This window comes from Solanum lycopersicum, chromosome 6 (genome assembly GCF_036512215.1).
Source record: "Solanum lycopersicum chromosome 6, SLM_r2.1".
Taxonomy (NCBI): domain Eukaryota; kingdom Viridiplantae; phylum Streptophyta; class Magnoliopsida; order Solanales; family Solanaceae; genus Solanum; species Solanum lycopersicum.
In genome coordinates this window covers 27,275,238-27,290,304 of record NC_090805.1, presented here as the reverse complement: position 1 = coordinate 27,290,304, position 15,067 = coordinate 27,275,238, and the positions used below count along the sequence as shown (strand labels likewise).

At 38.6% G+C, this 15,067-nt stretch overlaps 1 protein-coding gene and 1 long non-coding RNA gene across 2 annotated transcripts; both read right to left on the bottom strand.

The window, feature by feature from the left end:
* Nucleotides 1-429: 429 nt before the first annotated feature.
* Nucleotides 430-2,048, bottom strand: LOC112941675 (uncharacterized). Its single transcript, XR_003247162.2, has 2 exons — nucleotides 1,063-2,048; nucleotides 430-980 (listed from the first exon to the last, which is right to left on the bottom strand). It is a non-coding gene; the product is annotated as an uncharacterized lncRNA (long non-coding RNA).
* An 11,832-nt stretch (nucleotides 2,049-13,880) lies between these two features.
* LOC138349312 (uncharacterized) lies at nucleotides 13,881-14,544 on the bottom strand. The gene is made up of 2 exons (XM_069299633.1): nucleotides 13,992-14,544; nucleotides 13,881-13,897 (listed from the first exon to the last, which is right to left on the bottom strand). The coding sequence occupies exons 1-2, from the start codon at nucleotides 14,542-14,544 to the stop codon at nucleotides 13,881-13,883; spliced, it is 570 nt and encodes a 189-aa protein (XP_069155734.1).
* Nucleotides 14,545-15,067: the final 523 nt, after the last annotated feature.

The following is a 15,067-nucleotide window of genomic DNA, read 5'->3' as shown; positions in this document are numbered from 1 at the left end:
ATCAGAAATTTCGCATATTCCCGTCAATCTCAATTTTTTTCTTGAAAATATTAGCTTGATACACTTAATTACTTTATTTGATAGTTTTAACAAAATAAAAACTTGATAACTTTGTTATTTTTATTAGCTATTATTATAATGAGTATATAATTTAAATGAATCTCAATTATAAATTATTATATAGTACACATGACATAAATCTATAAGGTTATTGAACATTTTTGATCGGATCTTTATCTTAGCTATCCCTATAATAGAAATTGAAAAAGTTATTTGAGTGAGTAATTATTAATTTATTTATTACCATCTATAACAATAAGTAAAAAATACTAAGATAAATTTGTAAACAAACACATGACGACTACTTGAGTCACCTCCATCATCAATTGGTTGGTTGAGGATTCCATGTAGAATGAGTGGAAAATCCTGTCAGGGCGGAAAAAGAAGAAACAAATCACATAGCATATGTAGTGATAGTGAGTTTTACATTATCCAAAAAAAATAAAAAATTCCCTCACTTTTTTCCTCAATTTAGGAATGACAAGATCAAGTGGACCATTCTTAAACATTGTGATTACCAAAATCTCATTCCTGTGAATATGAGCTGGATCCATGTCATTTGGAAAAATCCAATCAAACCCATGGATCAAAGAAGCAACAACTAAGGGCACAAACCTGGAAGCCAACACACACTCTCCTTCCTGAACCACACGGAATAGACTTAAAATATCTCCCTTTTTGAATTGATAAATATTTCGAGTTTGAATCATCCCAATTCTTAGGATCCCTCGCATATGTGTGTCTTTCGGAATTCTGTACGGTGCAACCTTACTGTCTCCTTCCAAGTTTGGTAAGTCATATTAGTTTACAACATTATTTCATTGCGGAGTGTTTTTTTGAGGCAATTCTTACAAGTTGGACAGGACAAGCATCCATTCACTTGTAGCAGTCGTAGACTCTGTACCAACTCCAAATGTCTCCTGAAAAAATAGATAAAAACATGTTAAAAGTAAAACACCACAAGCAATGCATCCATCTGTGTAACCATAGAATCTATATTACCCGAAGAAGGCAGTATACTAACTCCACTTCTTCTGTCATGTAAAAAATTACAAATGTTATCAAACAAAACCATAAGTTTCTTAATTATTAGGGAATCCCGACTAAAAATGCGGATACAAATAATCTGCTAACTGCGGAGTAACAAACGTCTTTGTATACCTAACCATGCTTGTACCCTCTCATTCTTTTGCCTACACCATTTCCTTCATAATCCATTAAATCTTTTGAAAGAATCAAATTAAACCAATTGCACTGAAAGTTGTCACAGACACCACGCCCCCTTATCTTAACCACTTGACCTTGTTTAACAACCAAATGTTGCATCATTTCTGCAATTTTCTTCTACCTCATACTTACCTTAGCTTTTGAATTGAAAAGCTCTGCCCTAAATACTTTTCCAATAATCATCACATTTCTCAAGCTCTGCCCTAAATACTTTTTCAATAATCATCACATTACTCGGGTGAAAAATTGTGAAGTCTCCATCCCTGGACTCAGTATGAAGGAGAAAGGTATCGTCCTGAGAGCATACGATAGTTGGTTTTGAGAACCTCAGCAGCAACAACAGGGGATGAAGCCATGACCACGAAACGTGTACTGAACCTTATGGACATTAAATCAGGGGCATGAACTTGAGCTAGCTTTGCTAAAAGAGGCATGAGGACGTCTTCGGTCGACTTGGAAAATGTTTCCAATTAATGGCCATGAGAATGGAGCTGGAGGAAGTGGTAACTTTTTACTTAATGAAAATAAATACTTGAAAGTGATTACAAGGAAAATGTTCAAGTAAAATTGGAGTGTTATACTGAAAATGTCCTCCCCTGTTTTGGACATTATAGGATGAATTTCTTCTTCTTCTTTTTTTTTGGTGTGTTATACTGAATCTACGCAGCATCCATATAGAGAGAGAACTTCAAAGTTTTTAGTTTTAACTTGTAGTCATTTTTTAAAAGGAGAATTACGAACGTGATATATGTATATATGATAGATCATGATAATGTAAAATAATTATAATTTATAGCTATAGATAAGATTTTATAGCAAATTTTTCTCTGCTCTCTCATTCCACTGCCCTCTCTCTTGTCCCCCTGGCCCCTCTTTCTCTCTCTGTCCTAAAAATATTCTATATAATAGGATAATTATATTTTGTATTATTTATCAAATATATTTGTATTTCATATTAGTTATATTTGTATTATACATCAATTAAATATATTTTATATCAATTATTCTGTCAAGTCGATACAAATTGTGTTTATTAATACAATCGATACAAATTACAATATTATTTGATCTATGGTACAAATTAATTGTATTTATAATGAAATTAGAAACATGATACAACAAATACAATAGGATTCATGCTATCTGTCAAATGTATTGCGTATTATTTGTATTCAATCAAATCTAGCTAAGAAAATTATATTCAGACAACTATATTTTTACGTATCAATTGTATTTGTATTAATTGTATTTGTGATACAATGAATACAATATGCATTCATCCTCTCTCGCCTCTCTCCTCTCTTCCATGTTTTGCTCACCTCTCTCCTTTCCTCTCCTCTCCAGCTTTCGCTCGCCTCTCTCCTCGATATTTCAAATTTTGCTCGTCTCTCTCCTTTACAAATATAGAACTATAATACGTAATTAAACAAATTATTTTGTTATAGATCTTTAATTAAGTCCAAACTATATTCATTTTTTAAAACTCCTCTTCTTTAAATATTTAATTGATACTCAATATTTAGTAACTTGAAAAAGAAAGGAGTACTACTTTCCTTTGCTTGGTTCTTCTTCCTCTTCAACCTCCTCTTTCTGGATCTTGCTTCCGCTTCTTCGGTTCTTTTCTCCTATCTAGGATGAAAAATCATTCAATTTTTTCTCGATCAATTAATTTCGAATTCAAATTAGTTTTATTTTGCTTTACATAAAAACAATAAGTTTGATGGTGTCCAAAAGAATTAAAAACAAATGGGTGTTCCCTACAACAAATTAAGGATTTAGCGGCAATAATATCAACTATTAATGGCAATTGACGTTTTGACGGTAAAAATTGACCCTTTACCGACAATTAGTCTAAGCTTTAATGATAATTACTTTAAAAAATTTAAAAATATAACCAAAATCCTTTTGAATTAAATAAAATTTCCAAACATTCTCTATCCAAATTTTAAATGCTAGCCTTTAGATTCACCAAATTTCTCTCAAGTATCAGCACGCCTCCTTCCATGGCTACGTACGACGGATTCAAATTTTGATATCTCTTTCTCGCTAGTATTGTATACATGCATGTGCTATCAGCTAATGAATACATGCATGTGCTATATGCATTCATCTTCAATTTTGTAATAATTTGGTTTAAATTTGTTTATAAGATAAAGGAAGTTACTAGATCCACAAAGTGTTTGACAAAAAATCTAGAAAAAAGTTAATCTATTGCTTCTGACCAGGTATTTCTTTCAATTTTTAATTTCGTTTGTTGCAATGTTGGTATTGTTGGGTATATAGCAATAATTGATTGGAAATACAGGAAAAGAGAGGAATTGGAAAAGTTGAGAACTTAGAGTTGGCAAATTGAAAAGTCCTCTATGAAAAAGCATTCGTCCCTCATCGGTGGTGGAAAGAAAAAATAGGAGAGTTTAAATATAGAAACACTCCTATTAATTGTTAAAAGGGTTGGAAAGAGGGACCCCTCACACCGTCGTCGCTCATCTCGGCTTTGGCTTTGCCAAATAATTGACATTAATTACATGGCCAAAAATGTTTTGAATTAATTAGTTGATAACAAAAATTGAAAATTAACCGAAATGTTTCAACTTTTTAGTTGACTAACCCGACCCGAATTGGATCCGAGCGCGACCCGTTTTATTTAAATTTTCCGCCATGACTGTTGTAAAAGGTTGCAACTTTCAGGAATAGTCAGTACCATTTGAAAGGTTGCAAACTTTCATTAATGGTTGTGTGAATTCTGAAAAGGTTACAACCTTCCGGAAACTGTTCTTCTTGCCTACATATAACACTTATTCATCAGAATATTTCCTTACAAATTTCTAAGTCTCTTCTTCTTCTGCACTAAAATTTTCTTCGTGTACTTTCCTGTTGTTGATTGGTTAGCTGACACCAGAGTTTTTGGTATCTACACTCTAGTGATTGAGATCATTTTACCTTGGGAGGTCATATTTCAAATCAAACCTCGGATACTAGAGGGGAATAATTTCCTTAATGGGATACTGTGAGTTCAGTGGACTTGATCTTTTTCCTATTCAAAATTTTCTGGTACGTGTTTTTACAGATTTTAATTTATTCATTAATTGATTTCTGTTCATATTTTGTACTGATACTGGAAATTTTAGTTACTTCGTGTTTCTGCATAATTTTATCAGAATTAGTAATTCTATTTTTCAAACACAAAGTGGCAACATTCTTAAGGAAATTATTTTATTATATATTAATATGTGTTTCTAGTGGAGATAAAATCTTCGTGATTTTATACTCCTTCAAGTCTGCAATAAGTTATTGCTTACTAAGACTGTATCGATTTATGTTTATCAAAAATGATAAACAACGGTGTTACAATAGCTGTTACTGCACCAACCCGAACAGTTGTACCAAATACAGAGAAACCGAGTAAATTCACTGGTGCGAATTTTAAAGGATCGCAGCAACGAGTATTTTTCTGGCTTACCACTCTTGGTCTGCAGAAATGTACAAGTGAAGAAACTCCAATGTCTGCTGATGATATGCCAGACTAAGAAAAATTCATGATTATTGAAGCATGAAAACAGACAGACTTCCTATGTAAAGGCTACATTTTGAGTGCTTTAGAGAATGACTTATATAAGGTCTATAGTGCAATAACAAAGATAGCATCAATTAGGATGTTGATATTTAATTTAGAGTTATAATGTTAATAGCACTAGCAGCAGTGGATGATCATAAAATCCACCAAATGGATGTAAAAACAGCCTTCTTAAATGGAGAGTTAGAGGAAGAAATTTACATGGAACAACCTGAAGAGTTTATAGTTCCTGGTAAAGAAAAGAAAATGTGCCGACTTGTGAAGTCACGTTATGGACTCAAGCAAGCACTCAAACAATGACATATGCTAAATCTGATCAAACAATGTTGGCAAATGGATTCAAGATTAACGAATATGATAAATGTGTCTACACTAAAAATATTATGAATCATGAAGTCATTGTTTGTTTGTATGTTAATGACGTGTTAATAATGAGTAAAGACATTACGATATAAGTGCTACTAAGCGCATGCTGTCCAACAGTTCGATATGAAGGACTTAGGAGTTGTTGATTTGATCTTAGGGGTCAGGATTATCAAAACTTCCCAGGAACTAGCATTATCTTAATCTCATTAGATTGAAAAAGTATTGGATAAGTTCAAGTACTTGAATTTCAATGTTGTCGAAACTCCTATTGATTTAAGCTGTACATTTAAAAAGAATGAAGGTCAAAGTGACTCTCAATTGGAATATGCCAGAGTGTTGGAAAGTTTAATCTATATTATGAATTGTACGCGATCAGATATAGCATGTGCTATTAGTAACCTGGGTTGTTTCATTAGTAATCCGAATCAAACTCACCAGATGGCAATGAAACGTGTATTGGGTTATTTAAAATATACACAACATTATGTTTTGCATTATAATAAATATTCTGCTGTTATTGAAGGATATAGTGATGCAAATTGGATCACTAGGTCAGATAATGTAAAATTCACGGGTGGCTATGAGTTCATACTTTGTGGAGGAGCAGTCTCTTGAAAATTGTCCAAACAGACATGTATTGCTCGCTCCACAATGGAATCTGAATTCATTGCTTCTGATAAGACTGGTGAAGAAACTGAATGGCTCTGGAATTTCCTAGTGGATATTTCATTCTGGCCCAAACCTGTTGGACCTATTTTCATACATTGCGATAGTTAAGCAGCAATAGGTAGGGCAGTGAGCGTTATGTACAACAAGAAGTCTCATCATATACGACGGAGACATAACATAGTAAGACAACTGCTCTCTAGTGGAATTATCACAATTGACTATGTAAAGTCAAGCGATAATGTGTCAGATTTACTGACGAAAGGCCTAGTGAGAGAGGCAGTTGAAAGATCATCTAAGGGAATGAGTTTACGGCTTAGTACAAGTCAGCATGACGGTAACTCTATCTAGCAGACCGGAGATCCTAAGATCTAGATTCAAGGAGAAAAACAAAGTTGTGGCTGACGGTTTGACATTGTCAATTAACTCAATCCATTCTCATGATGAAGGCAATGTTCAGGAACAAGGAACAAGGTTAAGACTTTAAGGCTTGTCAATGAGGTTATAAAGCTTAAAGTTTTTAATGATTTGCTAAGTTTGGTAGATTTGATCAAATAGTGTATTTACGAGATGACACGGTTAGAAATCACCTTTGTGAATGTGAAGTGGAAGCCGCTTCAAAGAGAATTTTATGTCAAAAGCCTATTCTCGATACACTCATGAAATCAGGAGGTGTTCATGGTTGAAATGAACACAACCGTAAGACCCATAAACAGTAAAGGGTTAATGTCACGACCGGAATCTAGACCCCAGACGAGACCGGCGTCGTTGACCTCTCAGAGGTCGCAGACAAGCCTACGTACGTCATTCTTACTTTACATAGATTAATTTTAGCAGAAAATTTGAAATTTTTGATTCTTTAATCATACTTGCTGAACATTCTTAACATTTCGTAATCGTTCATCATCAACCATCTAACATTTAAGAGATAAGCAACTGAAAGAAATAATTCATTAAGTATTAATTGTATATCGGCCAAAATAGCACCAATACAAAGTCTGAACCAAAACAGGAAAGAAACGCTAGTGGAACATGCTCCACTAACTCAACTCTAAAACTACGCTAGAATGTAAAACAGTAGCATCCTCGAAAGCATGAGGACCTACCAAACTCCGGATGAATACTGACGTCCGGATAGCTGAAACAACGAACCTGTAGCTCTAGCGTCCACCTGTGCCTGCACCTAAAAGTAGATGTTCGTATGGAATTAGTACACACTTGTACTAAGTATGGTTATATGCAAGCACACACCAGGGACATGCATGAGGAAGAAGAGCTCTTTCCTAACAACATGATGTTTAAAAGTCAAGTCAGTGGACTTGCTAAAATGAGATTAGGAAAGTTATGCCATGAGAGTGACATGCATCATTATAATCATCGTATTGCACACAAGACATAACATCTTCACATATCACATAACATATAACACATAGTTTCTTTCATATTATTCATTCATATACCATGAGACCTTATTATCATAGACTTAACCTTAAGACTTTCCAAAATGAGGGTTCAACATATGGGACCTCAACTAGGGATCCTTCTTTAGCAAACACAGAGTCTGCTTCACTCATTCATTCGTATTTCATTTCAATTCATTCATAGGTCAGTGCGAACACCAGCTATACCTAGGATGTAGTTTAAGACTTTCATCGGGTTTGCTGTGCAATGATCAGAAATGACCTAATGTCATTACCTGAATCTAGCTTACCTCTTGATTATCCTATCCTAACACCTTTGGTATCATTCATTTCTTTATATGATTCATTTGAGGCTGGCCCCATTCATTCATTGGGAACTTTAACTTTAACCGACATAGATCATGTGAGCATCATGAAATCCAGTGTCTTCCCCACACCGAAAAGAGGTGGAATCACTGGCCAAAGCGATTCAATAACATGCTAGCGTATATGGGAATTTAACCCCGTCAGATCCCTATAGTGGCCATATAGGTTCAAAGACTAAGAGATGTATGGAGACCCATACCCGGCAAGCCGGACAGTCTCATCTCATTAGAGTTACGTGAACCTCCGCCCTTCCCGAAAGAAGGCATCACCGCTCATAGCTAGCCTATCGGTGCTCGGTATAAAGTTCCATTACGTTCAACTCGTACATCATGGAAGTTGGCTTCTAGTATAAGGACATCATAGCTCAATAGATGATTTCTCATCTCATCATTTGTATTAAGTATTTTACTCTCAATATTTTCATTAGAGTGTTCATAGAGACTGATCTCTTCATTATCTTAAACTCTCATTGGTGAGTACGTATTGGTAACCTTTACTTAGGCTCATTTGAGATTGCTCTCATCATATACATTAGCCTCACATCATGGTTGTCACCACATTCTTCATTTCATTACGTATATCTTAGGTTCACTTAATTTGAACGTATGTTAAACTTATGTGTCTATACATACAAGCCACGGGGCTTCATTTATAGTTCGTTAAGTGATTCTTATTTTCCTAAGATTATGTATTACAAGACTTATGTATTTTGTATATATACCAAGATCTTGATTTTTGATCAAAGTAGATAACATTATTCGTTAATATTTTACTCACGTATGACTTATGTATCAATACGGAAGTTTAACATTATAACTCTAAATTAAATCTCAACATTTTCATAAAGTAATAAATTTTCTATTTTAATTAGAATTCTAATTCAATCCCCCCCCCCCTTATTTTTCCCCTCATTTTCGCTGAAGAGGAGGCTGTGAGGTGGTGGGTTCGAACCCCCATAGCCCCTCTATTTTTTTTATTAAATAGGGGAGTGGCAGTGAGGTTGTGGGATCGAATCCCCACAGCCTCACGTTATTATTTGCGCATTTCCCTTCAGCGCTGAGGTCGTGGGATCGATTCCCACGCCTCGCGTTCCTTTTCTCTCCTTTTATTTTTTTCGCGCATAGCTGGGGGTCGCGGGTTCGATCCCCGCCCCCAGCATTCCCTCTTTAATCCTCTTTTTTTTTTCGCGCGTGGCTGGGGTCGCGAGTTCGATCCCCCCCAGCCCCTTTTTTATTTCTTTTCTTGGCGAATTTCGCCGGTCCCCTGTCCCCAGTTCGAGCCCCGCCTTCAGCACTCCTTTTTAATTATTTTATCAAGGCATGTGTTGGTGAGGTCTCGGATTCGATCCCTGAAGACCTCACCTATTTTTTTTAATTCGTTTTTTGCTCAAATTTTCCAGAATGCGTCTAAAACTTATTTCCAGGTTCTGGACATTACTCCATAATTTTTCACATCCTTTTTACGGGTTAATTTAACATATGTTTCTTATACATTCGTTAATGTTCTTAAGACAAGTTTAGGGGGATGATTTGATCATTTGTTGTGACTAGAATTTATAGCCTTTCAACCATGTGAATATTACGATTTTAAGAACCTCTAATTACACATAAAACACGAGTAATCGCAAATCTATTAACATGCTAAAGAAAGACTCAAAGTCATGATCAAAATCTTGCACAAATACATACATATATACATTCATACTTTCCGAAAGACATAAAATATAATCACATCATCATGAACACATACTCGAAACGAGATTATCACCACGAACAAGTATCCCTAAATTCTATCAACAAGAATACCCAACCTAAGATCATCGGGAGCTAGTGACAGGGACATGCAACGGGGAACAACCTTAGTTTCGAGATGAATAGTTTGAATCGTAAGGGACCTCTTGGGAAAGGATTCAAGAGAGAAGAAAACACATACCTTAATCGATGTTCAAACTTTAATGTTGCTGCCCGGAAAACTCCTCCAAACCACTCCCAATTCACTTCAACGTACACCTCTCTCGACAAAACTCTCTTAGCCTTGACGTTTTGATTACTTTTTCTTTTGCTTAAAATTTTTTTGTTAGTTCTTCAAGCATGAAAACTGTTGATGCTTTGGCAGAAATAATGTGAGGAAGATGGAGAACGTGAGAGAGGGAGTTAAGAAGCGTGAGAGAGAGAGGACTATTTGGATTAGGAGACTAATTCAAGAATTAGTCAAATAACATTTAAAATAAATAAATACAAATCTGTTTTATTTATTTATTTATTCATTTAAAATGTGAAAGGACAATTATGCCCTTAAATACCTATTTATTCTTATTTATATAATTTTCTTTTCTTTTTTTTGAATCGTTACATTATCCCCCCCTAGGAACATTCATCCCCGAATGACACTACCATTACACCTCATAATGCCAATCAGATCATAACTTAATTGCTATGTACAATCAGCCAATAGCAACAAATACGAAGAGATAAGGAACTATAGTCTTACGAGTAGGGAGCCTAACCTCAAGAATTGAAAAGATGTGGATATCGGGATCTCATGTCGGCCTCAGCCTCCCACGTAGCACCCTCAACAAGATGGTTTCTCCACAATACCTTCACTGTGGCAATCTCCTTGTTCCTCAGCCGCTTGACCTATCTGTCTAAGATCTCAACAGGTATTTCCTCATAGGACAAGTCTTCACCAACCCCCAAACCTTCTACAGGTAGGATTGATGCTGGATCACCTAGGCACTTCTTCAACATAGAGACATGAAAGACTGGATGAACAGAAGCTAGCTCCGCAGGCAATGCTAACTCATAGGCCACCTCACCCACGCGCTGTAGGATCTCATATGGCCCCACATACCTCGGACTAAGCTTCCCTTTTCTACCAAATCGCATCACCCCTTTCATAGGCGATATCTTCAAGTAAACCTGGTCACCAACGTTAAATTCTAAGGGTCGCTTTCTGTTGTCTGCATATGACTTTTGTCGGCTGTAAGCGGTAGCCAACCTGTCCCTAATCATTCTAACTTTCTCCAAGGCCTCATTAATGATCTCTGGACCCAAAATAGATGACTCTCCAACCACGAACCACCCAACTGGAGATCTACACCTCCTACCATACAATGCCTCAAATGGTGCCATCCCAATGCTGGAGTGATAGCTATTATTATACGAGAACTCTATCAAAGGTAGATGGTCATCCCAATTACCTCTAAAGTCAATCACACACGCTCTCAACATGTCCTCCAATGTCTGAATAGTGCGCTCTGCCTGCCCATCTGTCTGAGGATGAAAGGCAGTCTAAGTTTCACCTGCGTGCCTAAGCTTTTCTGGAAAGATCTCCAAAAATGCGAAGTAAACCGAGCTCCTCTATCTGAAATAATAGACAAAGGAATCCCATGACATCTCACAATCTCATTAATGTAGAGTCTCGCGTAATCCTCGGCCCTGTAAGTAGACTTCACAGGGATAAAGTGGGCAGACTTAGTCAATCTGTCCACAATAACCCATATAGAGTCATGCTGCCTTCTAGTCCTCGGAAGACCAACTACGAAGTCCATATTAATGGCCTCCCATTTCCAAGTCGGAACCTCAATAGTCTGAGTCAGACCACCAGGCTTAAGATGCTCTGCCTTAACCTGCTGACAATTAGGACACTTAGCCATATAGTCAGCAATATCCTTCTTCATGCCATCCCACCAATAAATCTGCTTAAGATCATGATACATTTTTTTGGAACCTGGATGTATGGAATATCTGGAACCATGGGCCTCTGTAGCAATCTTGGTCCGTAAATCATCTACATCTGGTACGCACAACCGGTTCTGGTATCTAAGTATGCCATCATCTCCCAAAGCAAAAGACTCATTCATTTTTAACAACACTGAGTCCTTCATCTCCATCAACACAGGATCAAGATGCTGACCCTTTTTGACTTCCACTATCAGGGATGATTCAGAACTAGGGTGAACTGAAACACCTCCACTAGTAGAGTCAACCAACCGCACACCCAGTCTGGCCAGTCTGTGTACCTTTTTCACTAGCTCCTTCTTCTCATCCTCAACGTGGGCTGTACTCCCCATGCTCATCCTGCTCAAAGCATCAGCCACAACATTAGCCTTACCTGGATGATAGTACACATTCATGTCATAATCCTTCAGCAGCTCCAACCATCTGCGTTGCCGTAGATTCAGCTCCCTCTGTGTGAACACGTACTGGAGACTCTTATGATCCGTGAACACATCCACATGTACTCCATAAAGATAATGCCTCCACAGCTTCAATGCAAACACCACAGCTGCCAACTCCAAGTCATGAGTGGGATAATTCTTTTCACGAACCTTGAGCTGTCTGGAAGCATAGGCTATCACCTTACCAGCCTGCATAAGAACACATCCCAAACCAACCCTAGATGCATCACAATAGACAGTGTAATTCTCGTCACTCTTAGGCAGAGTAAGCACTGGGGCTGAAGTGAGTCTGTCCTTGAGTTCCTGGAAACTCTTCTCACAAGTCTCCGTCCATTCATACTTGGATTTCTTCTTTGTCAAGGCTGTAAGTGGGGCAGCAATGGAAGAAAATCCCTCCACAAACCTGCGGTAGTAACCAGCCAATCCCAGAAAGCTACGGATATCGGTGGGTGTAAGAGGCTTTGGCCACTTCTTAACTGCTTCAGTCTTTCTGGGGTCCACTTCTACACCTTGATCGGACACAACATGGCCCAGGAAGGTCACTGATCTCAGCCAGAATTCACACTTGCTGAATTTGGCATACAACTGATGTTGTCTAAGTACCTGCAAGGTTAGTCTCAAATGTTGTTCATGCTCCTCCTTGGTCTTAGAGTAGATAAGAATGTCATCAATAAATACTATGACGAAAGAGTCAAGGTATTCACGGAAGACTCTGTTCATGAGGTCCATAAATGCAGCAGGTGCATTCGTGAGACCGAATGACATAACCAAGAACTCATAATGACCATAACGGGTACGAAAAGCTGTTTTTGGGACATCCCCATCCCTAACCCTAAGTTGATGATACCCTGAACGAAGATCAATCTTAGAGAAGAAACTAGACCCTTGGAGCTGATTGAACAAATCACCAATTCTGGGAAGTGGATACTTATTCTTTATAGTGACTTTGTTGAGCTGCCGATAATCGATACACATTATAAGGGTCCCATCCTTTTTCTTTACAAACAACACTGGAGCGCCCCAAGGGGATATGCTCGGCAGAATGAAACCCTTATCAGTGAGATCTTTTAACTGCAGCTTCAACTCCTTGAGTTCTGCTGGAGCCATTCTATAAGGAGGAATTGAGATTGGTTTAGTATCAGGTTCTAAGTCGATACCAAAGGCAATCTCTCGAAGGGGAGGGACTCCAGGCAAATCTTCAGGAAACACATCTAGGAATTCATTTACCACATGCACTGAGTCTATGGAAGGAACGTCATGATCTAAGTCATTAACACTCACAAGATGACATAGTAACCCTTTGGCCATCATTTTATTGGCCTTAAGATTTGAAATCAAGGGGTTAGGGCGAGTCGGATTGTACCCCTCCCAGACTAACTCTTCTTCATTAGGGAAACGAAACCTCACCACTCTACTACGACAGTCCAAGCAAGCATAATGGCTGTGAAGCCAGTCCATGCCAAGAATAATATCAAAATCATGCATGGGCAACTCAATCAAGTTTGCACACATAGCCCTGCCACTCACAACTATTGGGCAATTCTGGTATACCCTATCAGCTTTCACATTTTCTCCTAAAGGCGTACTAACCACTATAGGATCATGCAGGACTTCAGGTAGTACTTCAAAAGTAAGGGCAAGTAGAGGAGTCACAAAGGAAAGCGTAGACCCTGGATCAAGTAAAGCATAAACAGAAGTTGAGAATACTTGCAGCATACCTGTGACCACATCAGCGGACTTCTCCTGCTCCTCCCTACCTTTCAAGGCATAAAATTTGTTCCTCTTCGGAGGCTCGGCTGCTGCTGCATTATGTGGGGTAGGACTAGGCTGAGCATTACCCCCAGCCGGACCTCTGTTCTGGGGACAGTCTATGACCATGTGTCCACTCTTACCACAACCGAAACAGGCATTAGTGCCCTGTCTACATTCTCCAAGGTGAGTTCGGCCACACTTAGTACAAGTCTTCCTTGGACGCTGCATCTCACCTCCATTGCCCCTCTTGGGTTCGGGTCTGCCTCCTCTAGGCGTTGTATTTCTCTGAGGGTCAGAATTTCCAGCACTCTTTGCCCCTTCTTGAATTTGGGCTGCTCGCGGATGCCAAAATTGTTTCTATGGCCTCCATGGCTGGGACCTGCCTGATCTTGAGGCCTAGGCCTCCTAACATCACGTACTCCTCTCCTCTTTCGGCTGTCCTCTACCTGCTGGACATGCATCATTAATCTAGAAAGGTCCATATTATCATGGAGCATCGCAGCCCGACAATCCTCCTCTAGGTCTCCATTGATTCCTGTGAGGAATCTGCTCATCTCCTCCATGCTGGTAGAAACCAAGGGAGTAGCATACCTTGATAACTTCACAAACTTCAGGGAATACTCCCTAACAGTCATGGATCCTTGCTTGAGGTTGATGAACTCCTCAACCTTGGCCTCTTTCATCTCTCTAGGGAAGAACCTTTCCAAAAATTCTGTCTTGAACAGCTCCCAGGTGACTGGCACCCCTCCTAGGACACGGTTATCTCGCCACATTTTGCACCAAGTCTGTGCAACATCTTTGAGCTGGTAGGAAGCCAACTCAGCCTTCTCAATATCAGTGGCCCCCATGGCCACCAGTATCTTATGCAACTCGTCTATAAATTCCTGAGGATCTTCTGAAGTCTTAGCCCCTGTGAAAATTGGAGGATTCATCCTCGTGAAGTCTCAAAGTCTGTCAGCTATGCTGCGAACCGGTGGGTTTTCCCTCAGAACATCCTGCCGGTTGACTTGGGCAGTCATAGCTTGGGCCTGCATCGTGATGGCCTGTGCCGTCTGGGCTAGAGATGCCCTCACCTCCGCATCAGTCAACCCAGCTGGGTTAACTGGCATGGCCACTCCTTCAGCTGGAGCCTGGGGTGGATTCTGATTACCCCTAGCTGCTGCTGCTCCCGTCCTCAGACCCTTAGTTCCCCAAGTGTTCATTCTCTGAAAACAACAAGGTTGATGTTAGACACGTTCGTAACACCAAGAATTCAAACATCAGGAAAAGCACAATAAGATCAGAAGAAGGGAAGTCTTTCCTACGCATCATGCAGTCTCTAATCCAGGATAGTGGTGCACTTCACTACCATGACTTAGAAACTACTCAATGTGGTTGATGTGAACTCATTATTCTAGGAATTTAACCTAGCGCTTTGATACCAACTTTGTCACCACCGGAATCTAGACCCCAGAC